Source organism: Stigmatopora argus, chromosome 1, assembly GCF_051989625.1.
Source record: "Stigmatopora argus isolate UIUO_Sarg chromosome 1, RoL_Sarg_1.0, whole genome shotgun sequence".
NCBI classification, from domain to species: domain Eukaryota; kingdom Metazoa; phylum Chordata; class Actinopteri; order Syngnathiformes; family Syngnathidae; genus Stigmatopora; species Stigmatopora argus.
In genome coordinates this window covers 27,588,639-27,616,450 of record NC_135387.1, presented here as the reverse complement: position 1 = coordinate 27,616,450, position 27,812 = coordinate 27,588,639, and the positions used below count along the sequence as shown (strand labels likewise).

Here is a 27,812-nt window from a genome sequence, read left to right as displayed (position 1 = left end):
ACCCTGTGTGTTTGTTCATTTTTGTCAGATCGTCTGCTTTATTTGTACCATGCCAAGTCGTGTGTGGTCGATTGGTCGTCGGTCTTTTGGTCGCCGTCTTTTGCTCGCCGGTCTTTTGGTCGCCGTCTTTTGGTCGCCGGTCTTTTAGTCGCCGGTCTTTTGGACGCCGTCTTTTGGTCGCCCCGACCGCGACAACGGGCGACCAAAAGACCAAAGACCAAAAGACCGGCGACAAAACAAGGTAAAACAACACGGTCTATGCATCAATAAAAGCCAACAATGGCAATGAGCAGTTTCACTGAGCCGATGTGTGAGTGGATAAGAGTTTGTATGTACATGCGTTGTCCCTTTAAGAATCTACGTCAGTCAGGGTCTTAACAAGTTCTCCAACAAAAAACAATAAAAGTCCGGGAAATTTGGAGCTTTCCTTTAGCCTAATAATTAATAGGGCATTAAGTATGACTAAATAATAATTCACAGTGTGTATTTAGGGAATTTAAGCAACGATTTAAATGGTAATTATCAATAACCTTCCGGGCGACCAAAAGACCGGCGACCAAAAGACCGGCGACCAATCGACCGTGTACCTGCCAAGTTGTCATGCCATGCTCCCTGTTCCATGTTCCTCGTTTCCCCATGTTTTCCCATCAGGTTTGATTTTGTGATTTGATTTCTAAGTCCTTGTTATTTTGTAAAGATTCCTGCCTTAAGAATTACAGTTTTGTTAGAACACTCCATTTCATGTCCTTGACTGCTTCTCTGCATTTGGGTCCAAAGCATGACGCTTTTCATAACAGATATCTGTCCAATTCACTACGGATACCCATCTTTCAGTGCCATTGGCGCCTCTAGACGTCCAATCCGTTCTAACCGGGAGGTGCGAACGAACGAACACCCACTGAAATTATCCTGTTTGGCCAAAACAAACTAGTCCGGTCCACATCAAGCCTAGTGGGCATGAATCTGGCCCGCGAACCAAACTGAGTTTGACACCCCTGGCCCAGCCAACAACAGTGTTAAGATGCAAAGCGAGAATCCGTATGATCGAATGCGGATAACTCAGTGGTGTAATATTATTACAAATAATAATATTTCAACTGTATGAGGTTATTATTGATGATTTTTATGTGTCGCAGTTGTAGCTACAGTAGAGGTTTTATAGCCATAAAAAAAATTGAGGGTTGGATTGATTCCGATAGCTCAAGGCGTCACTAGGAAATTCACAGACCGCCACTGGTGTACAGTTAAAAAGGATTTTTGGTGAGTAAAATATGGCTATATTCCTAAATAATATTTCAATTGTATGAGGTTATTATTGATTATTTTTACGTGTCGCAGCCGTAGCTGCAGTAGAGGTTTTATAGCCATAAAATAGTTTTTGAGGATTGGACTGATTCCGATAGCTGAAGGCGTCACTAGGAAATTCACGGACCGCCACTGGGATAACTTATGTATGGACCTTGATATTTTGATGTAATTCTGTATCATAATATGCTAAAGTCATTTTTTCGTGTCTATGTGGACAGATTGAGTGTGTGTGGTGTTAAAATGTCAAACCAGGGAAGGAAAAACAACAGATTAGTAAATCTCTCTCACACACACACACACACACAATACACACACTTCCCTTCTCTCTCTTTCTCTCTTTCACTCTCTCTCTCTGTTGTGGGAGGAGGGAGTCTGCACTGCGCCGCTGTCGGATCAGTCGGTTGCCGTTTGGAACTGGATCGACGCACTTTTCCTCCAGTGCGCCTTCCCCTCGTGCGCCCTCAGGCAACATGGTGTCATCATCATGACGACCGCAATCGTTTGCATCAGCATCAGACACACACTTTTACTTTGTTGTTCCTCGCCTCATTTGATCACCAGGAGCGTCCCTTTAAATCACATCTAAAGGGCTCTGGCGTCAATTTCTACGGAGGATAAACTTTGATTTTTTTTGGGGGGGGCTTGGTTTTGTTTGGACTACATGTGAAGATGGATCTGTCCAATTTCCTGATAAGCACCATGGCTCTGCTCCTGGTCGGAAAGGATCAGCTCACCAGGTGAGATAAGCATTTTGAATTGAATTGAATTGAATGCTGTTATTGTCATGATACAAGTATAATGAGATTTAAAGCTTTCACCACAAAGTGCACAAATAACAGACAAATAAGTCATCAATAAATTAGAAATAAATAAGTAGACCCACTGAGATCAGCAGAGCACAGCGGCCTAAATCCGACAGAAGTCCAGGATGAGTTCCATGGTTTTGGAGACGTTCAGCACCAAGTCGTTGACAGCGCACCACTCGCTGAGTCTATGGACTCAACAAGCAAACAAACACAGATCAGGGGTGTCAGACTCGGGTTGGTTCGCGGGCCGCGTTAACGTCAACTCGATTTCATGTGGGCCGGACCATTTTAGATATAATATTAAGATTTTTTTTATTATAAATGAATTAAAAGAACTGGATTAAAAGCCCTGAATATTCAGTTTTTTAATAGATCTAAAACAATGTTTATTTTAGCTTTTTTTAAAATATATTTTTAGATTTTACAAAATGATTTTTGAACTAAAAATACAGAAAATATTGATTAAAAAATTACATTTATTGATTTAAAAGGGGAAAATTCCTACATTTTTTAGGGTTTAGTACAAGGATGTTATCAATTTCATGTGGGCCGGACCATTTTAGATATAATTAGATTTTTATTTTTTTTAAATCTATTAAAATAACTGGATTAAAAGCCCTGAATATTGAGTTTTTTATAGATCTAAAACAATGTTTGTTTTAGCTTTTTATATATATTTTTAGATTTTACAAAATGATTTTTGAACTAAAAACACAGAAAAAATGATTAAAAAATTAAAATTATTGATTTAAAAGGGGGAAAATCAGGAAATTTAATATACATCTATACTCTTCATTTTAATTTGATCCTAAAACAGAAAGTCGGCACTCATGATTTACTTTCCCGGACCGCACAAAATGAGGCGGCGGGCCAGATTTTGCCCCCGGGCCGCCACTTTGACACATGCGACATAGATAATCAATATATAGCAATGATAAATAAATAATCAATGAATAGCGATTGATAAATAAGTGGTCAACATAATAAATAAGTCGTATAAGTAGTAGTAATAAGTCTTGATTAGGTCCTTGGTGCAGAACTCGAGTTGAGTATAGTGACAGCTCTTGGGAAGAAACTGTCCTCAAGTCTGTTTGTCTTGGCTGTTATTTGGTTTCTTACAGGGGTTCAGTTCTATTTGAGGTGCAAGTTTGAGATTATGCTGTTTGCAGTTGGTATAATAATCCATTGAGTGGGATAAGTTGGCCACAGATGCCTAACTGGAACCAAAGTATTGCATTTACAGAAAAATTGATTTAAATGTAGATGGATTTTTTTTAAATATATTAAAACAGCATTCTGCGTTGCTTTCGATTGGATGTTGTAGTTGGGTTTAATTGTTTTAATCTAGCAGAAACCTGAAGCTTCTTTACTAACACTGTTTGGAACTGTTCATGATTGGTTCAACTCGAACTGAAGAAAAATCTGCTCCAACTGAAAATGATGACATATCGTAGATTTTTGCATGGTGTCCAAAAAATTCAATCTAGGATTAATTGGACCAATTGGTACAATGTTCCTATCTTTGGGACATTTCATTTAAAGGTATGTTTTGTGAAAATCAGAAATCAAGGGACAGCTGGGCAGAATTACAAAAGGGATGGTTGGTCAGCCAAAGAATTTTAAGCCTCTTGGTGGAAGTTGGCCACAAGTCAGCTAGGGTAGGGAAGGCTCCGGCACCCCGTGACCCAGACTAGGATAAGGGCGTTGAAAATAAACGTCTGAAGAGTAAAAAAAAACAAAGCAAATGTTATGTGTAGTTGGGGTTTTGGGATGGTTTCCCTATCCTCGTGTCACCAGGTGTAATCAGCCCTTGTCTGTCTATTTAAACCATGTGTGTTTGTCAGTCTTTGTCAGATTGTCTGCTTTGTTTGTCCAAGTGTCCAACTTAAACAGTAGAGTAACAGTACATACTACATATCTTTGCACAAATAAGACTATAATAGAATTAATAATTGAATAATAATAACAAAAAATAATTGAAGTCAGAAATAATGGAGAAAATGATGCTGTCTAGGTTCTTGCTCTAAGCCTAAATATAATGTTTCATTCATTTTCTGAACCGCTAATCCTCACAAGTGGAGGGTGCTGGAGCCCATCCCAGCTAACTATGGACACCCCAAATTGGTGGCCAATCACAAGGTACAAGGAGACAATGGATAACCAATCATAGCTCGGAGCAATTTAGCTTGTCCAACCAGCTAGCCTAGCATGCATGTTTTGGGGATGTGGGAGGAAACCGGAGTACCTGGAGAAAACCCACACAAGCCCGGCCCGAACATGCAAACTCGACAGAGGAAGGTTCAGACCTGGGATCGAACCCTGTGAGGCCGACACGCTAACCACTCTTTCACCGGGCCGGACTCCATCTCACTATTTGCATAATGCATATGGAAGAGGTGACTTTTTTGTTATGGAGATGAATGCTAAACGAGGTGGGCAGGTGCATCCTTGTGTGGCGGGGTGAAACATCAAATCCCGTTCCGTATTTTCCGGACAATAAGTTGCACTTTTTTTTCATACTTTGTCTGGACCTACGACTAAAACTCAAGTGCAAATGATGTCATACTTTTTGTCTTTGTGACCACCAATGCCCTGTTATGTTGTTTTTTATAGGTTATATTAAGCTGAAAGACAGTTATGCTAACCTATTTAGCCTGTTATTTCTATTGACTTCTGTTACTTTAACATATATTTGTTAGTTTAGTTTCTGATCAAATAAAATTAAAAAGGCCTTCCAAAAATATGACTTATACTTCAACGCAACTTATAAAAGGAAAAATTAGTAATTGAGTAGTATAGTATAAATAGTATTAGAATTAATAATAATAATCGGACATAGGCTTTGTCATCATCATTGACTCGACAAAAGCCTAATTGTCATCATACCCAAAAGCTGCGTATGACAAAATTGGTAAAAATAAATAATTACTACTATATATGTAAAAAAATACATTTTAGAGATGTTTACAGGTACACGTTCGATTGGTCGCCGATCTTTTGGTCGCCAGTCTTTTGGTCGCCCGGAAGGTTATTGATAATTACCATTTAAATCATTGCTCAAATTCCCTAAATACAAACTGCGAATGACTATTTAGACATACTTAAAGCCCTAGTAATTATTAGGCTAAAGAAAAGCTCCAAATTTCCCTGACTTTTATTGTTTTTTGTTGGAGAACTTGTTAAGACCCTGACTGACGTCGCTTCTTAAAGGGACAACGCATGTACATACAAACTCTTCTACACTCACACGTCGGCTCAGTGAAACTGCTCATGGCCATTGTTGGCTTTTATTGATGCGTAGACCGTGTTGTTTTACCTTGTTTTGTCGCCGGTCTTTTGGTCATCGGTCTTTTGGTCACCGGTCTTTTGGTCGCCCGTTGTCGCGGTCTGGGCGACCAAAAGACGGCGACCAAAAGACCGGCGACCAATCGACCGCACACGTGTTTACATACCGTTTTAGCCACGTAACGTGAAAAATACGCTAACACAAAAATCTGGACATTACTGCCTTAAAATGCGGTTTCAAGTTCAACTCAATTCAAATCATATTGAAATGAAATCATCTGATCCTGAAAAAAAAAAACACCCAAACCAGTTCATTTGATTTTTTTTTCCTGTCTCTTCAACCAGTCACTATATTATTTTCTTCCCAGTACAATGCAAAGTGTGGGCTCTGCTTCTTCCGCCTCGTCGTGTGTCAGCTCTCTCGCTCTCAGACACACACACACTCTCACACTCACACACTCACACACACACACACACACACACACACACACACACACACACACCCATATACACACGCTTAAAATTGCAGCCTGCCAGCATCACTACAACCGCCCACCCATCTGAGAAAATAATGACTCTTTCCCGCTCCTCTGTTCCACCACACTTGCTTGTGGCTAAATTTAGGACTTGGGCACCTTTTGCTATCGCAGTTGTTCTTTGCTGCTGAGCTGTCACTCACTTATCCAATCCCCACCAAAAATTCGCTTCTAATAAAAGATGTTTATCATTGGATTTGCATTGTGCTGACTTTTCACCATACATGGAGGGAATGAGAAATATCAGTAGACAGCTAAAAGCGTGGTTTTGTTGATTAATATTTGTTCTAAAAAAAGTGTATAATTTTTTTTCATCAATAGGACTCCCAAAAATGATAAAAGTTGAAATATTTAACCATCTGAAACGGATATGCTGCTATGAAAAATGATCCCTTCATGGGGGTTCCAGGTTGTGGAATCCCATCCGTTTTTGTCAAGGTTGCCTGGCAACCCGCATTAGCAAGCGGCTAACTAAGGCTGGGTTGAAGCAGTGAATAACACTTTCTTAGAAATAAACGGGTGTAGTGTTTCTGAGTGTAAAGACATTGTTGTGACATGTGGTGTGTTGACTTGGGATGCCGAACCGATGCCCATATTTTTAGACCCATAAAAATAATGCAAAATATAATGAGAAATCACTTTGTTTGTTAATGGTTTGTCGGGGTTTTGGTTGGTTTGTTTGCTTTTCGCCTCTTGTGTCCCTCCAAGCTTCCCTTTCTCTTGTAACTAGCTGTGTGTACTTTGTAATCAACCCTTGTCTGTCTATTTAAACCCTGTTTGTGAGTCTTTGTCGGATGGGTGTGTGTGTGTGTTTGCTTTTCACCTCTTGTGCTTCCCTTCCTCATACTGATGAGGAATATATATATATATATATATATATATATATATATATATATATATATATATATATATATATATATATATATATATATATATATATATACTGTCTAAATACTGTTGAAACCAGCTCTCAAAATACTGTTGAAACGATCTAAATACTGTCTAAATACTGTTGAAACGATCTAAATACTGTCTAAATACTGTTGAAACGATCTAAATACTGTCTAAATACTGTTGAAATGATCTAAATACTGTCTAAATACAGTTGAAATGATCTAAATACGGTCTAAATACTGTTGAAACGATCTAAATACTGTCTAAATACTGTTGAAACGATCTAAATACTGTCTAAATACTTTTGAAACGATCTAAATACTGTGTCTAAATACTGTTGAAACCAGGTCTCAAAATACTGTTGAAACGATCTAAATACTGTCTAAATACTGTTGAAACCAGCTCTCAAAATACTGTTGAAACGGTCTAAATACATACTGTCTAAATACTGTTGAAATGATCTAAATACTGTCTAAATACAGTTGAAATGATCTAAATACGGTCTAAATACTGTTGAAACGGTCTAAATACTGTTGAAACGATCTAAATACTGTCTAAATACTGTTGAAACGATCTAAATACTGTCTAAATACTTTTGAAACGATCTAAATACTGTGTCTAAATACTGTTGAAACCAGGTCTCAAAATACTGTTGAAACGATTTAAATACTGTCTAAATACTGTTGAAACCAGCTCTCAAAATACTGTTGAAACGGTCTAAATACATACTGTCTAAATACTGTTGAAATGATCTAAATACTGTCTAAATACAGTTGAAATGATCTAAATACGGTCTAAATACTGTTGAAATGATCTAAATACTGTCTAAATACTGTTGAAACGATCTAAATACTGTCTAAATACTTTTGAAACGATCTAAATACTGTGTCTAAATACTGTTGAAACCAGGTCTCAAAATACTGTTGAAACGATCTAAATACTGTCTAAATACTGTTGAAACCAGCTCTCAAAATACTGTTGAAACGGTCTAAATACATACTGTCTAAATACAGTTGAAATGATCTAAATACTGTCTAAATACAGTTGAAATGATCTAAATACGGTCTAAATACTGTTGAAATGATCTAAATACTGTCTAAATACTGTTGAAACGATCTAAATACTGTCTAAATACTTTTGAAACGATCTAAATACTGTGTCTAAATACTGTTGAAACCAGGTCTCAAAATACTGTTGAAACGATCTAAATACTGTCTAAATACTGTTGAAACCAGCTCTCAAAATACTGTTGAAACGGTCTAAATACATACTGTCTAAATACTGTTGAAATGATCTAAATACTGTCTAAATACAGTTGAAATGATCTAAATACGGTCTAAATACTGTTGAAACGATCTAAATACTGTCTAAATACTGTTGAAACGATCTAAATACTGTCTAAATACTTTTGAAACGATCTAAATACTGTGTCTAAATACTGTTGAAACCAGGTCTCAAAATACTGTTGAAACGATCTAAATACTGTCTAAATACTGTTGAAACCAGCTCTCAAAATACTGTTGAAACGGTCTAAATACATACTGTCTAAATACTGTTGAAATGTTCTAAATACTGTCTAAATACAGTTGAAATGATCTAAATACGGTCTAAATACTGTTGAAACGATCTAAATACTGTCTAAATACTGTTGAAACGATCTAAATACTGTCTAAATACTTTTGAAACGATCTAAATACTGTGTCTAAATACTGTTGAAACCAGGTCTCAAAATACTGTTGAAACGATCTAAATACTGTCTAAATACTGTTGAAACCAGCTCTCAAAATACTGTTGAAACGGTCTAAATACATACTGTCTAAATACTGTTGAAATGTTCTAAATACTGTCTAAATACAGTTGAAATGATCTAAATACGGTCTAAATACTGTTGAAACGATCTAAATACTGTCTAAATACTGTTGAAACGATCTAAATACTGTCTAAATACTTTTGAAACGATCTAAATACTGTGTCTAAATACTGTTGAAACCAGGTCTCAAAATACTGTTGAAACGATCTAAATACTGTCTAAATACTGTTGAAACCAGCTCTCAAAATACTGTTGAAACGGTCTAAATACATAATGTCTAAATACTGTTGAAATGATCTAAACACTGTCTAAATACTGTTGAAACCAGCTCTCAAAATTATATTCATGTGATTCATGAGAGGAGTTTAATATTTATATATCTAATATCAACATATCAATAAGAGCACTCATTTAACACAGCGGCTGCTGCCATTGACTGTCAAAGCAAGGTTTGCCAAGACCAAAACTTACCGGACCAAGACAAGACCACGATGTTTGGAAGTCGATTCTGAGACAAGCTGACAAATGTAAAATTCTAAAAACATACGTATTTTTATTTAGTAATAATGCTGTTATGCAAATTGTGCATTTCTTAGAACTCAGATAATGGCAAAAATATAAGGACAACCAATCATAGCTAGGGACAATTTAAGAGTGCTAAGTTAGCCTATGCTGCATGTTTTCAGATGTGGGAGGAAACCAGAGTACCCAAAGCAAACCCACGCAAGCCCGGAAAGAATATGCAAATTCCACATAAATGAGGACACTCCTGGGATTGAACCCTCGACCGTTGAACTCTGAGCCTGACGCGCTAACCACTACATGCCGTACTTCATATTTTTTTAACATTTAACAGTGAAGAATTGACTAACCAAAAAAAACTGCATATTTTCCTTTCGCTACGTTTGTAATGTTTAACATTATCATATAAAAAAGAAAGTTTTGTCCCTGGACTAAGTAGAATATAATATAATCTTTTATATCATTGTACCATGTACAAAAAATGAACTTCAAAGTATCAACAATATAAAATATACAACCAAATGTGACATAACCTAAATCAGTGGTACTTGCTCTTTGATCAAAATTAATAAATATGTCTGTGGACTTTTAAAAATGTTAAAAATAACCATGAATTTTGCGTACACTCAACTCGGAGTCACAAAGTGATTCATTAATTTTCGCAATGATCCCATTTATTTCAGACATGGCCGTAATTGCCAGGCTAAAAATACTTCTGCATGAAAATGTCTTCCCTGAAGGAATTTCATTATCATTCCTGAAAATATGCTTCCAAAAAGCTAATGATGTCATCATGGGAAAGTCACTTTCAAATGTTACGACCTTCTTGCCAGGTTGTGCCTTTGATCAAAACCTTAGCGTGCGTGTTTTCTTTCTCATAACAGCCTTGTGTTGGCTTCCATTTATTTTCTGCTAGTCGTGATGTGTTCAAGTCAAACTGTGGTGAATGGAGTGAAAGCTCATTATTAAATTTGGGCCTCTCGTGACAGGCTGGAGGAGATTTGACATTCTGTCATGTGCCATAAAATGCAGTGTGTGCTGTTTGTTTAAATTTATTTTTTTATTTTTTTTGTAGGAGGGAGGCCGTCCCTCTTCAATTTTTCATTTTAGAATACAAAACTGACATCTAGTGGTGGTAGAGTTCTATTGCGCTAAAATGCTTAACCCAGAATAGTATGTGTATGGGCTCCAACTGCAAAAATACTTTAGATAGGATAAAAATATCTAACAAAAAAAGAAAAATAATGAATTTACGGTAGAAAATCACTGAGTAGCTACCAGGAAGGGAGTCAGAGATTTTTAACGAGAAAATAAAGTATCCTTGGCAATATGTCATCAAAAAAACATTAAAAAAGCTTCTTTATGAAATAATAGTAATTTAAAAAAAACTTAGAAAAGTGAATCATTATCTCCAACCGCAATAAATATACAAACAGTAATTTACTCCCACAAATGAAAATTATTCATTAAAAAATAGCCCTTCAGTCATTTATTTGCTTACTGATTCACACAATTTAGCATAAAATTGATTTCAATCTTTGCATTTTTTCTAATCTTCAATCATAATTAATGTATCCAGAAAAAAATAACGAAAAATGAAAATTGTGTCATAGGAAAATTTCATACCATGATTAACCAATATTTATCCATTTATAAAAAGTCTTTTAGTTGCACCTTATAGTGCGCAAAGTACGGTATGATGTAGGTCAGCATCCGGGCTAATGAAAACTCTTTTGTGTTTTATTTTCAGAGCCATGCTGAGTGACATTGGGGACTATGTAGGTACTGCCATTGAAATATCCTGGTTACCTAATCTGGATGAGCTCATGAAGGGCTATGCCAGAAACTTTCGCCCTGGGATAGGAGGTGAGTATGAGATCTACTGCTCGTGGCATTGGATGACATTTCATCCCATGACATTTACAGCCATTCTTAGCATCACTTAACCTTACTAACACTGACGTGCAATTTTTTTTATTTCATGCGTCATTATACCGGGAGGTGCTTTACTTACACCTTCATCATTGGACGGACACGGAGATGGATAGAGTGTTGTTGAGATTAAGGACAAAAGGCATTTTGCTAAGAATGGCTGCAAGATGTGTACTATCCAATGACCTCACAGATAGATTTCTCAATCTCACAGCTTAACTCAGTTGTGCTAAGGTGGCGCATGTGATGCACAATGACCATCTCTCATGCAGCAGATGAATGGAATATATTAGTTGAGACAAAAATACAAGGGCTCTGAACATTAAGGAATCTCCACTCATCACATACCTGTCAATTAATTATTAATGATTGCAATTCCCCTTATTAAGCAATTAAAAAACGTACAAATGCAACGCGGGACATATTTACTCACACAGGGCGCATTTAAAAGTCTAAAATTTTCTCCAAAGTGGACGGGGTGTCCAATCAGTATGCAGTAAATTCAAGATTCTATAGATGTCGCTGTATGACGCTGACAGTACATTGCTTGCTGACACGCTATATTTATATAGTGAAAAGGCGGGCGCACTTAAAAGTCTAAAATACTCTCTAAAGTGGACGGGGTATCCAATCAGTATGCAGTAAATTCAAGATTCTATAGATGTCGCTGTATGACGCTGACAGTACATTGCTTGCTGACGCGCTATATTTATAGAGTGAAAAGGCGGGTGCACTTAAAAGTCTAAAATATTCTCCAAAGTGGACGGGGTGTCCAATCAGTATGCAGTAAATTCAAGATTCTATAGATGTCGCTGTATGACGCTAACAGTACATTGCTTGCTGACATGCTATATTTACAGTTGTGGTCAAAAGTTTACATACACTTGTGAAGAACATAATGTCATGGCTCTCTTGAGTTTCCAGTTATTTATACAACTCTGATTTTTCTCTGATAGAGTGATTGGAACAGATACTTCTTTGTCACAAAAAACATTCATGAAGTTTGGTTCTTTTATGACTTTATTATGGGTTAACAGAAAAAAGGCCTTTAACCCCAAGTACACCATGCCTACCATCAAGCACGGTGGTGGTAGTATTATGCTGTGGGGCTGTTTTGCTGCCAATGGACCTGGTGCTTTACAGAGAGTAAATGGGATAATGAAGAAGGAGCATTACCTTCAAATTCTTCAAGATAACCTAAAGTCATCATCCCGAAAATTGGGTCTTGGACGCAGTTGGGTGTTCCAACAGGACAATGACCCCAAACACACATCAAAAGTGGTAATGGAATGGCTAAATCAGGCTAGAATTAAGGTTTTCCAATGGCCTTCCCAAAGTCCTGACTTAAACCCCATTGAGAACTTGTGGACAATGCTGAAGAAACAAGTCCATGTCAAAAAGCCATCAAATTTAACTGAACTGCACCAATTCTGTCAAGAGAAGTGGTCCAAAGATTCAACCAGAAGCTTGCCAGAAGCTTGTGGATGGCTACCAAAAGCGCCTAATTAAAGTGAAAATGGCCAAGGGACATGTTACCAAATATTAACGCTGCTGTATGTATATATTTGACCCTGCAGATTTGATCACTTTTTTTCTATTCACCCATAATAAAGTCATAAAAACTCAAGAGAGCCATGACATTATGTTCTTCACAAGTGTATGTAAACTTTTGACCACAACTGTATATAGTGAAATGGCGGGTGCACTTAAAAGTCTAAAATATTCTCCAAAGTGGACAGGGTGTCCAATCAGTATGCAGTAAATTCAAAATTCTATACATGTCGCTGTATGACGCTGACAGTACATTGCTTGCTGACGCGCTATATCATATTTAAAGCATGACTATTAGCAGTCGACGATAATGTTTTGGTCTGCTACCAGTGACCGAGACGATCCCGATTAGAGCCGAAATGGGTAAAACGAGATTGGTTTTACAAAAAACATACTTAAAAAAATGTACAAAAGTTGTTATTTGGCGTACACAATTTGAAATGAAAAAAAAACCGTATACAATATGGGAAAAAATGTATAAATTTGCAAGTATGCTTTCCTATCCTTCAATTCACTGTCAATCCTGCCACAGTACTTAAAAAAAAGTAGCTTTGTTAACACTAGTTGTATGTTCATATCACAAAATGAGGATTCAATGTGACATATAGCTTATAGCATGGCGTAAGAGAGGTTAGCATGTCCGCCTCACAGTTGTGAGATCAAGGGTTCAATCCTGGTGGAATTAGCACATTCACTCCGTACCTGTGTGGGTTATCTCCGGGTACTCCGGTTTCCTCCCACATTCCAAACACATGCATGCTAGGCTAATTAATCAAACTAAATTGTCCCTAGATGCGAGTGTGATTGGTTATTTGTACCCTGCGATTGCCAGGGTGTCCATAGTTTAGTGGGATAGGCTCCGGCACCCCTGTGACCCTTCTAAAAATGGGCGAAATAGAGAATGAATGTTTTAATTTGGACCACTTGCAGTTTAAAACTTTTGCCCTCCCCGCAAATGAAAACAAACATAAAAAAATTGTCGAAAAAGTCATTTTTGATGAAGCCTTAATCGCAGAAACATTATGCGGGTAATCACTCTTCAGACGTGCTAACCACTTTTTCACGACGCCGCACATTCTAATGATTTGTTTCTAAATACATGGAATATGTTTGAAGAGTGCTGATATGCTGAGTTATTGCAAGAAACACTTAGCCGGCAGAATTTTTGAAACAGGGCATCTCCTGACATCAGCAAAAATATGGATTTCCCCCCCAGCTTTCTATTGAATTTGCAAATTCTTCATTTGCATCTCTATCTGGCTACGGCAACAGGTAACAGCCCCACGATATCACAAAAACAGGTCAGCTGGGAGGGGCTCCGGCTCCCCCGCGGCCATGACACGCAGTGAATGAAGGAGTTCTTTTAAGGAATATGATTTGTATTTCCTCTGCCGACAGACCAAAGGTTTCAAATGGCAATTTAGGGTAATTTATTAACTAATACACTTTCAACAACCATGATGAACGTCCAAAACATTTGAAAATGATTGAACTTCCATAGCCGTCAATAACAGCTCATAAGTTATAAGTGATAAGATACCTACTTTTTAGGGTTTAAGGATGTCCCACTAAAATAGGGCTGCTTTGGCAGTGAGTTACTATGAAGAACCAAAAAAAAAGGAAAATCTGTTTAGTTAAGTGAGGAAAAAGCACCGAAAAACACCAAAAAATGGATTAAAGTAGAAGCAGAACTTACCTCCGGAGCTCCACTGTGTTAGAAGTCCGTTTCTCCAGATGAGAAGGTGATGAGCGTACTTCTCACCGACCCCCCACAAATTCTATTTAATTTACATTTCATCTTGGAATGAATTACCGTTATGCTCCTTCTGTCTTCGTGTCTCCAGTAGTTCCATTCGGTAAAACTCGGGGGTTTTGGATGTAAGGAAGTTCTTGAAGGCAGTCGTTTTCTGTCAAAAAAAGGCACATTTTAACATCAACATATGCAGTGAAATTTGCACAAATTACCCCTTGATGTTGCCGTGTATAACATCTGAAAGCATTTTTTACAATATCATCAAAAGTCCCATTCTGGTCCAAAGAGTCTATACTGTCTCATTATATAGATATATTTTTTAAACCCCTCTATAGTGGTTTTAAAATATTATTTAAAAAAAGATTTACAGCTATATCTACACAAATGAGTGCCATAGGTATTTAGCTATTTAAAAAAAATCACATTTTATTAAAAAAGCACTCCACCAAGATGCTAAAAAATAAGTACAGTAATCCCTCAAATATCGCGGTTAATGTAGACCAGACATGGCCGCAATTAAAAAAAAGGATCACCCTCATTATTACTACCACAATACATTTTTTTGGCATTTCAAATGGAAATGTAGTACTTTTACGAAATGGTTGCTTCAGAAAAAAAATCACATTTTATAAAAAAAGTACTCCACCAAAATGCTAAAAAATAAGTACAGTAATCCCTCAAATATCGCGGTTAATGTAGACCAGATATGGCCGCGATTAAAAAAAAGATCACCCTCATTATTACTACCACAATACATTTTGGGGCATTTCAAATGGAAATTTAGTACGTTTTACGAAAGGGTTGCTTTAAAAAAAAAAAATGAAGTGACTATTTTTGGGATTTCCGGAGTTTTGCGAAGTTGTCAGGAGTCTCGGAGTTTGTGTTACTTGTTTGGAGTAAACTCTGGAAATTCCAGAGAGGTTGGCAGCTTAGTAAATATAATGGATATATTTAAAAATGTAACTACTTTAAATTCTGTGCTCCCCAAAAAAACAGGTTAATGGGAGTATTCGTCCAAGTCCTTGAGTCCATTTTGTGTTCATGTCTGGTCTACATTACCCATGATATTCGAGGGATTACTGTACCTGATTTCCCCCCCCCCATCTAAACTCTCTATTTAGAAACAAATCTCAGAAAATATTCCCTTTACTCTCGTGTTTAAAATCCAATCCAAACCAATTTAGTATTCAAAGCTTGCGTGCAAAGTAAACGCGCCCTCCTCTGCTAACCTTGATGACAGTGTAGCTTATACGCCTTTGTAAAGCTCATAAACAATTTGCCTAAGGAAAGTACCGCACGATTCCATAATGTTCAGCCTAAATAACCTCCGTTATTCCTGGCCGAACTCCCCCGCTCGCGCCCGGGAGGCTTCCGGGCGGGATTCATGCTCATCATATGGCGAAGCCAGCCACGTGTGGGTGTCTGTGTGTGGGTTTGCATGAACGCCAGCAGAAGTTCGCCCCGTGTGAGCTGATGAAAGCTCCGTGGCGTTTGTGACAGTGCGACGTGCCACTTAGCATGGTTCGCCTGGATAATGCCTGATCGCTGTGCGCCGTGGGAGTGCTAAAGTTGTCTGAGAGAAATACAAGTGTGATGTAGTAGTGTGTGTGTGTCTTTTGTGTGGCTTTTTTCTTCTCACACTTCCTCCGCAGGTCCACCCGTGAACGTGGCCATGGCCATAGAAGTAGCCAGCATTGATCACATCTCTGAAGCCAACATGGTAAATTTGAGGCATGCAAGGGAAAAATTGGTGCGTTGCACAGAGCACAAATTTTTATCTCATCTCATCTCTCTTATTATTATCATAATAATAATTATTATCATTATTATTATTATCATTATTATTATTATCATTATCATTATTATCATTATCATCATTATTATCATTATTATCATTAACATTATCATTATTATCATTATCATTATTATCATTATCATTATTATCATTATCATTATTATCATTATCATTATAAACATTATCATTATTATAATTATTATCATTATCATTATTATAATTATTATCATTATCATTATTATCATTATTATCATCATTATCATTATTATCATTATAATTATTATCATGATCATTATTATCATGATCATTATTATCATGATCATTATTATCATTATCATTATTAACATTATCATAATTATCATTATTATCATTATCGTTATCATTATCATTATTATCATTATCATTATGATCATTATCATCATCATTATCATCATTATCAGCATCATTATCATTATCATCATCATTATCATCATCATTATCATCATCATTATCATCATTATCATCATCATTATCATGATGATCATCATGATTATCATGATTATCCTCATTATCATTATCATCATCATTATCATGATGATCATCATGATTATCATGATTAGCATGATTATCATCATTATCATCATTACTATTATTATTATTAGTATTATTATTAATGTCACCTTAATGCCTCCTGGCCTGGGAAGCAGTCAATGTGTTTGACACATGGCCTGACTTTGTTGCTTAAGTTATTACATTACGAGTTAAAGGGATCTTTATGATATTGTAAATTCACCGAATACGCCAGGTCCACTGAAATTAGCCATTTAAATGCAATGTAAAGAGAAATAGAAAATACTTTTATACTTGTACTTTGTTGTTAGGGAGGATTTTCCACTGATTTCCTGATACAGTCGTACCTCAACTTACTGAGGTCTCTAAATCTGAAATATTCAGGTTACAAAATGCCTCACTGCTAAAATTTTGTTGCTAGATATGAAAGAAATTCAAGTAACAAAATGCCTCAATGCGAAAATTTTGTCTCTAGATACGAAATAAATTCAAGTTACAAAATTCCTCAATACGAAAATGTTGCCTCGTGATGTGAAATAAATTCACGTTACAAAATGCAAAATCTCAAGAACCTCCCTCGGAACTTACTTCCTCTATCCTGTGTTTTATTTTGAAATGACCATAACAAAGTTGCTTTCCCACTGGCATTGGCATGTTAAAACAACAACAACAACAATAACAATTTAGCTCTGCCACACTGATGTTGAATAATAATGGAAAGCAGCAAAGGTAATCTTCCTCCTCATCACTTGGTACACACATCCATGAATCAGTGCTCATATTTGTGCGTCGTTGGCAGGACTACACCATGACTGTGTACCTGAGGCAGAGCTGGCACGATGACCGCTTGTCCTACAACCACACCAACAAGACGCTCGGCTTGGACAGCCGCTTCGTAGACAAGCTTTGGCTGCCCGACACCTTCATCGTCAATGCCAAATCAGCTTGGTTCCACGACGTTACCGTGGAGAACAAACTGATCCGCCTCCAGCCCAACGGCGTCATTCTATACAGCAGCCGGTACGAGCACAATGTTGACCGTCAAACTGATGATCATCTGGCAAAATTTCATCATTCTGCAGAAATTCAAACGTTTGCACTGGAAAAAAAACGTCTCCCACTTACTGCGCCTCATTATTGATGACACGAGAGGCGAATAAACACAGTTTCCATGGCAACTCAAAGTTTGAACTTTTTGTCTCGGAATGCTGGCAGCCTCTGCAGCAACAATACTACATAACCTCCCAAATGTCATGTAACCCGTCGAATATATTCATGCGTAGCATAACTGCGAATGTCCAGAGCTTTCAACAATCAGAATCAAGTGACTCCATTGTTAAATTCTAAAAAAATGGCAGAAATGGCCAACCAGATTCAATCATATAACACATAATTACACGGTACACGGTCGATTGGTCGCCGGTCTTTTGGTCGCCGATCTTTTGGTCGCCGGTCTTTTGGTCGCCCGGAAGGTTATTGATAATTACCATTTAAATTGTTGCTCAAATTCCCTAAATACAAACTGCGAATTACTATTTAGTCATACTTAATGCCCTAGTAATTATTAAGCTAAAGAAAAGCTCCAAATTTCACGGACTTATATTGTTTTTTGTTGGAGAACTTGTTAAGACCCTGACTGACGTCGCTTCTTAAAGGGACAATGCATGTGCATACAAACTCTTCTACACTCACACGTCGGCTCAGTGAAACTGCTCATGGCCATTGTTGGCTTTTATTGATGCGTAGACCGTGTTGTTTTACCTTGTTTTGTCGCCGGTCTTTTGATCGTCGGTCTTTTGGTCGCCGGTCTTTTGGTCGCCCGTTGTCGCGGTCGGTGCGACCAAAAGATCCGCGACCAATCGACCGCACACGCAATTACACTAGACCTGACCCAAGGTCGTTACTTTCATTGAGTTTGATTTATTTTTTTGAGGGACAGCACATATTAATGAACATATTCATATTCATGTTAATGAACATATACAGTGGTACCTCGACATACGAGCAATTTGAGATACGAGTAAATTTTTTAGCAAATATTTATCTTGAGATAAGAGCCAAATTTTGACATACGAGCAGACGGCGGAGACGAGAGGCTGCTCATAAGAACATCATGGCCACTGTCTTTCTGGTCGCAACTCCCTCGTGTAATGTCTCTACGAGCACTGGGCGGAGCCTTGCATTTTTTCAGTGTTTTTTTTTTCCTGTTAGTCAGTGCGAATGGCAGAGCGATCGCCAATAAGAGAGGAGTATATACTACTTCTCGTTGGCAAGTGGTCCTGGGTTATTCTATCGTGAGGACATTTGTGTGCATCATTTTGGGAATATTTTGAAGGGAATACAAAAGCAAATAAACCTCGATAGGTCCATCTGAAAGTCAGGGAGGAGGCGGGGCAAATAGAGCCAACCCGGGAGAAGAAAGGTATCAAAATTTAAAACAAAATTAGAATTTAGTTTAGTGTAAGGTTAGATTAAACTTATTTTTGAGTCTGTTTGCATCGTAATCCAAGTTCATATAAATTTGTGTATGTTATGTTATGGGCGCGTTGCCGTGCAAAAAGTTACAACGAATATTTTTGTTGGGACACAGGCAATGTTTCCTCTAATTTTTTGTTTGTCTGGGCAGAAAGACAACCTCCCTGAGCACACTGAGTACCGGTGTGAACAACATCATCATTGCTCGCTATGGGGACACACCAGTATCACACCTGCCATAAGCAGGTGCATGTCTACTACACATAAATTATTTAGTAATACTAAAATGTAATGATTAATATCTATGAATGGGCGGCCCGGCGGATGAGTGGTTCGCACATCGGTCTCACAGCTAAAAAAAAAAAAGGGATTTTATTTTGTGCGCTCCATATGATTTGCTGTGCGCAGAGAAGACGAGAGTAGTGCGCAATTGCGCACGCACACAGCTTAGAGGGAACATTGGCCTTAAAAGGGCAGATTTTGCTACATTCTTAATGATTTTATGTTTGCCCCGCCTCCTGAACAATAAAAGGTTGATTAATTGATGCTGTTCCCCTCCCCCCACACAGAATTACCTCAACAGTGGCCTGTGATATGGACCTGACAAAGTATCCCATGGATGAACAGGAGTGCATGCTTGACCTGGAAAGTTGTAAGATACACATTCAATCTTTGTTATTAGCATTTAGCATTTCATTTAGACAATTTAATACATATAAATCAGATTATCATTTGCATCGAGATGGCGTCGAGTGGTTGCCATGTCTGGCAGGAGATTTTACACTGAATAGCCTTAATTGTGTTTAAATACATTTGTATATGAAAACCTGGTCCTACTATGAAACTGTATTTTCAGGTTAGAAATTGGAAGTGGGACTTGGTGTAAAAGGTTCATCTAGAATTTGTTTGGGTTTTTTTAGCTTGAAAACAGCGTGATAAAACAAAGTTTACTCATGATTGGTGTTTTTAACTTCAGCATTCATTCATTAATAGATGATTTTGTTGCGTTTTTAGATGGTTACTCCTCAGAGGACATCGTCTACCACTGGTCAGATAGTCAGAGACACATCCACGGTCTGGACAAACTGGAGCTCTCCCAGTTCACCATCACGGACTATCGATTTGTCACGGAGATGTTGAATTTCAAATCGGGTGAGTCCATTTTGCGAGGGTTTTGTGCATTTTGCAATCGTTTGATGGAGAATGTTCTCTTCTCAAAAGGTGTGCTAAAGCCCTATCTTAGCGCTAAGCAACATGTGAGGATTAGAAAATAAAAGTAGCTCCAGTGGTTCAAACAAATGAGCTTTCAATCCTCTAGTACACAAAGTGGCGGCCCGGGGGCCAAATCTGGCCCGCCGCATCATTTTGCGTGGCCCGGGAAAGTAAATCATGAGTGCCGACTTTCTGTTTTAGGATCAAATTAAAATGAAGAGTATAGATGTATATTAAATTTCCTGATTTTCCCCCTTTTAAATCAATAATTGTAATTTTTTAATCCATTTTTTTCTGTTTTTAGTTCAAAAATCATTTTGTAAAATCTAAAAATATATTTTTAAAAAGCTAAAATAAACATTGTTTTAGATCTATAAAAAAGTAATATTCAGGGATTTTAATCAATTAATAAAAAAATTCTAAGTATTATATCTAAAATGCTCCGGCCCATGTGAAATCAAGTTGACGTTAGAATCTGACAACCCTGCTCTAGTATAAGTGAACAAGGCTTAAAATCGGCATGTTTGAAGAACAGCTAAATATAAGAAAATTCATAATTGATAATTGCAATCTTAGAAAATGTATTTTTTGTCCCATTCTTCTCAGCGGGAAGATTTCCAAGGCTCAGCCTTCGCTTTCAGCTGAGACGGAATCGTGGCGTGTACATCATCCAGTCGTACATGCCTTCCATATTACTGGTGGCCATGTCTTGGGTGTCCTTTTGGATCAGCCAAACAGCAGTTCCTGCTCGTGTATCTTTAGGTTGGTACTGGACAAGTCAAGAAAAAAAGATTGATGTTGTACTTTGGTCTCTCACAACAAATGAAACGTCCTGAAAGGCCTCAGTCTTTAACTTTTATGCACAACCAGCTTGGTTTTAGCCGTAGCGCTTTATGGACGTCCATTGTTTTTTTTTCCCGAAACGATTTAACTTGTCGTCTCTACTCTTAAACAAGCCTTATCATACCTGTCAACCTCAGCCAATTGCTCCCCTTATTAATGATTGCAATTCCCCGTAGTAAGCGATAAAAACCGTACAAATGCAACGCGGCACATATTTACTCACATAGGGCGGACGTAAAAGTCTAAAATTTTCTCCAAAGTGGACCAGGTCTCCATTCAGTATGCACTAAATTCCAGATTCGGTAGATGTCGCTGTATGACGCTGACAGCTTGACTGTTTGGGTACATAGCTTGCTGACGTGCTGTGTGGAAGGAAAATGCGCGTGCGCATATCATGTTTAACCTCTTGGACCTGGCGTCCACCGTGACCGGACGTTTGGTCACCGGACTTTTGGTCGCCGGACGTTTGGTCGCGGACGTTTGGTCGCCCGGACCCAAACAACCGGCGACCAAACGTCCGGCGACCAAAAGTCCGGCGACAAAACAAGGTAAAATAACACGGTCTACGCATCGATCAAAGCCAACAATCGCCATGAGCAGTTTCACTGAGCGGACGTGTGAGTGTATAAGAGTTTGTATGTACATGCGTTGTCCCTTTAAGAAGCGACGACAGTCAGTCAGGGTCTTAACAAGTTCTCCAACAAAACACAATAAAAGTACGGGAAATTTGGAGCTTTTCTTTAGCCTAATAATTACTAGGCTAAGTATGACTAAATAATAATTTACAGTTTGTATTTAGGGAATTTGAGCAACAATTTTAAATGGTAATTATCAATAACCCTCCGGGCGACCAAACGTCCGGCGACCAAAATCCGGCGACCAAACGTCCCAGTACCGACGTCAACATGTATGGACATCTCAGAAACTACATCATGTAAAAGATCATTCTCATCAGGTCCCAATTAGCCTAAATATTAAAGGGAAAATAAAAATAAATGCCTTGCAAGAGTCTAGGTCAGGGGTCGGGAACCTTTTTCAAATGTTCTTGCTTGAAAGCCATACTCAAAATTACATGAGAATGTGAATTTTTTTAGTCATTTTACCACTTTTAAAGTGCAAAAAGACTGAATTCTTTTGACAAAATTTTTATGCCGTTGCTAATCAATGAGTATCAATGATGATATTCATGGAGAAGAGTGTAATTAAAAAAATATGATCAAAAAGGCGCTAGAGGTCGTGTCCACGCCACAATGCCGACATAACGCTCCTATTAGTGTGTTTGGGACTCAGCGGTTTCCATATTTTAGCTCACAGCTTAGCGGAGAGCCTCATGCACCCATCAAAAGAGCCGCATGTGGCTCCCGAGCCATAGGTTCCCTACCCCTGGTCTAGGTCTTAGGAGGTTAACGCATGACAATATTAGCAGTGGACGATGACGTTTTCGTCTGCTATCGGTGCTATCGGGTTAAAGAAACGTTTCTGAAAGGTCAAACTGAGATTTTCGTATTTTCAAAGTCAATTTGCCATGTGAAAAGTTGTTTTTGTTAGGACCAGATCAGTCATTTGTCTTCAATTGCCAGTTGCCACTGCTGTCGGCAACATAAGCAGTTGACAACAGACAAGCAAAAAGTTTCACGTTTTTTTTTGTTCATACAGGTATCACAACTGTTCTAACCATGACCACTCTGATGGTGAGCGCCCGCTCCTCCCTCCCACGCGCGTCAGCCATCAAGGCGCTGGACGTCTACTTCTGGATCTGCTACGTCTTTGTGTTCGCCGCCTTAATCGAGTACGCCTTTGCTCATTACAACGCAGACTACAGACTCAAAGAAAAAGCCAAGGTGAAGGCTAAAAAGCTGGGCTCGGAGGTGAGAAATGCTCATCTCTCTCTCATTTTCTGAACCGCTTTATTCTCATTTGAGCTGGAGCCTATCCCATCTGACTTTGGGGGACACCCTGAATCGGTGACCAGCCAATCGCAGGGCACAAGGAGACAAACAACCAATCACTCGTAGCTAGGGGCAATTTAGAGTGTCCAATCAGCCTACCATGCGTGTGTTTGGAAATGTGGGAGGAAACCGGAGTACCCGGAGGAAATCCACACAGGTCCGGGGAGAATATGCAAACTTCACACAAGTGGACCGACCTGGACTTGAACCCAGAACCCCAGAGCTGTGAGGCCGACGCGCTAAACACTCGCTCCACCGGGTCGCCATGAGAAATACATTCCGCTTATTTTTGGGCTATGGGCCGTTAACTGCCGTGGGCGTTGTTGTCGGTAATGAAAATACAGTTTTTGATCCACTGGCTGACTAGCATCCATACTGCTGACCTTCAAACTTCAAGCCACTAAATTTCAGAGCACATGCTGAAAAAATAGGGAGTCATGATTCTTTTATATATGTGTATATATATATATATATATATATATATGTGTATATATGTGAATATGTGTGTATATATATGTGAATATATGTATATATGTGTGTATCTATATATATCTATATCTATATCTATATATATATATATATATATATATATATATATATATATATATATATATATATATATATATATATATATATATATATATATACGCCGTTAGCGTGTCAGCCTCACAGCGCTGAGATTCTGGGTTCAAGTCCAGGTCGGTCCACTTGTGGGAAGTTTGCATGTTCTCCCCGGGCCTGTGTGGATTTCCTCCGGGTACTCCGGTTTCCTCCCACATTCCAAAAACATTGATTGGACAGTCTAAATTGCCCCCAGGTATGAGTGTGAGCGTGAATGGTTGTCCGTCTCCTAGTGCCCTGCGATTGGCTGGCCACCGGGGTGCCCCCCGCCATGCCATGCCATGCTCCATGTTCCACCATGTCTTCCAAGTCCGGTTTGATTTTGTTAGTTATTGCTAAGTCCTTGTTATTTTCTTGAATACCCTCCTGCCTCAGTTATTATAGTTTTGTTAGAACACTCCATGTCCTTGTCCCCGTGATTGTTTCCCTGCATTTGGGTCCAACTCCGACGCCACACTTACGTAACAGAATATCTAGTGAGTCCGATTCCAACCATTTTATCCTTGTCCTCAAAAAGCGCATCTCTTGTCTTCTCGCAGTCGATTGTGAAGAACGGGAAACAGGCCATGGTACTGTTCTCCTTGTCCGTCACCGGGATGAACCAAGGCGTGGTCATATCCAACCGCCACAACCGAGCTCAGCGCTCCAGTGGCGAAATCCCCGGGGAGGCCGTCTCCGAGGAATCCGAGTCCAGGAGGAGGTCCGGACAGATGGCCGAGAGCGAGGAGAAGAAATGTTGCTCCAAGTGCGTTTGCAAACCAATTGATGCCGACACCATCGACATCTACGCCAGGGCCGTTTTCCCTTTCACCTTCGCCGTGGTCAACGTGATCTACTGGGTGGCGTATACCATGTGAGACAGAAGGACAACATGGACGCTTATTTATGGCTGCCGCCCAAGACGAACTGTGTAAATACGTATATATGTATGTATAGGGTATGTGTGTGGCTACACAATAATCTGGGAGCGATGCCAGTCTTAGGCATCTTAAACCCTCTGTGGGGAAAAAAACAAAAATAACTTTAAAGGGAATGATGTGTTTCCGCTGATTGTTGTGACCTTGAAATCTAAATCCAAATATGGAATGTGAGTATGCAAAGGACTGCTTTAATAAGTGCATTGACCTGCTAGACCACCTCCAGTAGTGACACACACACACACAAAAGCAGTATATATCTCGCAAACTTGTTGGCTGAGCTCTGGAAGTCTCCGTTTTCAAGTGTCAAGTGAGGAAGGACAACGAGATAGAGTGCTTACTACGACTTCTTTGCATGGATGATAACTTTTTTCACTCTCTTACTGGCCTTTCGTCCCCACAGTGGTCCGCCACGTGTTTACGTCATTCTAATTTTTCATTTAGACTGCTCTCTGGAGTGTCTTTACACCCATTTTTTTTGCTGTTTTGACAGTTCCCCCTCACCATTAAAGGACTTCTTCCACTACTGGTTCTAGTGTGCATGCGTGTGTCCCAAAAAATGCCAAAATTGTTTGGGAATTGAAAGAAATTTCCTGAATGGAGGACCGGGAATGCCAAAAATAACAAATGTTACTATTGTAGCTATTGGAAGATTTCAATATTCATTTATAATTTCAAAGTGCCATTATTATATGAATGCAAAGCGAAATAATTCTGATTAATTCCTTAAAATGTATATATGTAAAAAAATGAATAGTTGTTTAAAAAAAAGTTAAAAGGATATGTTGAAATATGAATCTAGGTACAGTGGTACCTTGAGATACGAGCTTAATTTGTTCAGGGACTGAGCTCGTATGTCGATTTACTGGTATCTCAAATGAACGTTTCCCATAGAAATGAACTAAAAAACAAATTAATTTGTTCCAATCCTCTGAAAAAAAAACCAAAACCGGGTATTGGATTGGAAAAACATTTTTATTTGTTCTAATTTACCCTCTATTCACAAAGTAACAAATAACTAGTGGTTTAATAGTACTAAAATGTGTTTAATAGTACTAAAATTAGACGGATTTCGCGGAGGGGATTTGCCCGAAATTTTACTCGTATCTCAAATTGCTCGTATGTCGAGGTACCACTGTATTACATTATGATCAATTCATTTGTGTTAAGATTTAATTAGTATTTATTTTGATCGTTCAACTGGCAAAATTAAATTCATCCAAACATAAAACGGAAGTAAAAAAACAAACATTTTATAATTCTTGAATTAAAAAAATCATGCATTTTATTTTGGCACTCCTATTTCCCATACAAGTCACATATGTTACTTCAATGTGTATTGAATACTGTGGATGGCAGGGTCATTAAAATATTTTTTTTCCCTTTTGGAAGTGAATGGGACCATTGAAAATAAAAAGGGATGTTTGGTCAAATGATATCTATCCTGTGTACTATATTTTATGCAATTTGATTTCCTGTATTTTTAAAAATAGGTCTGAATTTTTTGACCCTTGAAAAATTGACAAGAAAAAAAATATATATTTATGTGGGAGCTTTGCTTTAAAACACATCCCCAAAATTCAACATTTATTACTTTAGGTGATTTGGCTTGGTGACATATGTCATCGACCCTACCTAAGATATATTATTTTGTGAAGGGGATGTGAAATACAACAAGAAGAGCTGTATTATGGGTATAAAAAAAGCCAATGCTGACCTCCCTTACACCTGCTCATCGTAAAATGGACGGAATTTTTTTAGTCTGGCAGCTTTTTCTTTTTTTCTTTCCAAGTACTACTTTGAAGTTTTCTCTTCATGCACAAGGCTTTGCACTGTCAAGTGGGATTTGCATTTATGATGAGAATAATTGCCCCGCTGAAAGATGATATTTTCCGTGGGAAAAAATACACCTCTTAAGATGTGGCGCGTGGCTGTAAAACAGAATCTCGTTGGCCGACGATGACATTGGCGGCGATGGAAACGCTATCGCAAAAAAAGTCCTCTTGTGACATTACGGCGTTCTCTATAGACCAGTGAGACCAGTGGTGTCAACCCTGCGGCCTGCGGGCCGGAAGTGGTCGCTAGGGGTGTCCGATCTGGCCCATGGGGGTGTTTTGCCTGACTTTGTAGCTCATTTAAACTACACGTACATCAAGCGTGTCAGAATATTTAGATGTTTTTTTTTATAAATGGATTAAAAGAACTGGATCAAAAGCCCTGAATATTCAGTTTTTTATAGAAAAAGTGATTATTTGAGCTTTTTTACTTATTAAGGGACAATCTTTTAATCGATTTCAAAAGGAAACCAATTTTTTCTTTATATTCCATATTAAAGTGGAAAACAGAAAATATTTTTATATATTTTTAGATCTTACAAAATGATATTTGAACTAAAAACACAGAAAAATTGATTAAAAATTGCAATTATTGATTTAAAAGGGGGAAAATCAGGAAATATAATGTACATTTAGATCTATCATTTTAATTTGAACCTAAAACAGAAAGTCGGCACTCATGATTTACTTTCCCGGGCCACACAATATGATGCGGCGGGCCAGATTTGGCCCCCGGGCCGCCACTTTGGCACCTGTGACGTAGATAATTCAATGCTTTCATTTTTCGACAAGGGCACCGCCAAACCAGAAATGTATAAGTTGTGTGATCAACTGCATTCTGCCTAATTTCCTATCCGCCATCACATTCTTTCGTCAAAACGGCGCCTTGAATAGCAGCCAATGAGTTAATAGGCAATCTTGAAATGCCCAAAACTGATCAGGAACCCACAAACGAACAAGAAACATCCCAAAAATACCCTGAGTCTGACACCCCTGCTCAAACGTGAAGGTGCCTTTGTTCAAACAAAACCAGGAGAAAAATTGAATAGAATTTTTGCAATGGTGTAAAGACAGCAAAACCAATCAGGATGCTGCACCCAATCCCAAATGCTGCTTCCAGAGACTTTAAAAATACACGGACACTGGACCATATTACACCGGTCATTAAATCTTTATACTGACTTCCTGTGAGCCAAAGGAAAGACTATAAAATCTTGCT

General features: G+C 38.2%; 2 protein-coding genes across 13 annotated transcripts in view; one reads left to right on the top strand and one right to left on the bottom strand.

The window, feature by feature from the left end:
• The window catches only part of cfap74 (cilia and flagella associated protein 74), a 184,420-nt gene that overhangs the window by 83,868 nt on the left and 72,740 nt on the right, over positions 1 to 27,812 (bottom strand). For 3 of the 12 annotated variants that reach the window (XM_077614077.1, XM_077614163.1, XM_077614171.1), the window contains exons 4-7: positions 19,792 to 19,858; positions 14,341 to 14,551; positions 14,189 to 14,242; positions 2,192 to 2,306 (exon numbers count right to left, since the gene is read on the bottom strand). The gene's annotated coding sequence lies outside the window, so the exon portion shown is untranslated. Of the gene's footprint in view, positions 1 to 2,191; positions 2,307 to 14,188; positions 14,268 to 14,340; positions 14,552 to 19,791; positions 19,859 to 27,812 lie in introns of those variants that run through there. The other 9 variants (XM_077614086.1, XM_077614102.1, XM_077614095.1 and 6 more) reach the window with 8 other exon arrangements.
• On the top strand, positions 1,672 to 26,196 carry gabrd (gamma-aminobutyric acid type A receptor subunit delta). Its single transcript, XM_077614231.1, has 9 exons — positions 1,672 to 2,045; positions 10,912 to 11,027; positions 16,050 to 16,117; positions 17,541 to 17,761; positions 19,786 to 19,868; positions 20,231 to 20,368; positions 21,035 to 21,190; positions 22,928 to 23,139; positions 24,381 to 26,196. Exons 1-9 carry the CDS (start codon positions 1,978 to 1,980, stop codon positions 24,696 to 24,698), a joined length of 1,380 nt encoding a protein of 459 aa, XP_077470357.1. The 5' UTR covers positions 1,672 to 1,977; the 3' UTR covers positions 24,699 to 26,196.

Coding starts and splice junctions, on each gene's coding strand:
- gabrd (XM_077614231.1), top strand. CDS start 1,978: ATGGATCTGTCCAATTTCCTGATAAGCACCATGGCTCTGCTCCTGGTC. Junction 2,046..10,911: donor GGAAAGGATCAGCTCACCAG/GTGAGATAAGCA, acceptor TTTTATTTTCAG/AGCCATGCTGAGTGACATTG. Junction 19,869..20,230: donor CATGCTTGACCTGGAAAGTT/GTAAGATACACA, acceptor TTGCGTTTTTAG/ATGGTTACTCCTCAGAGGAC.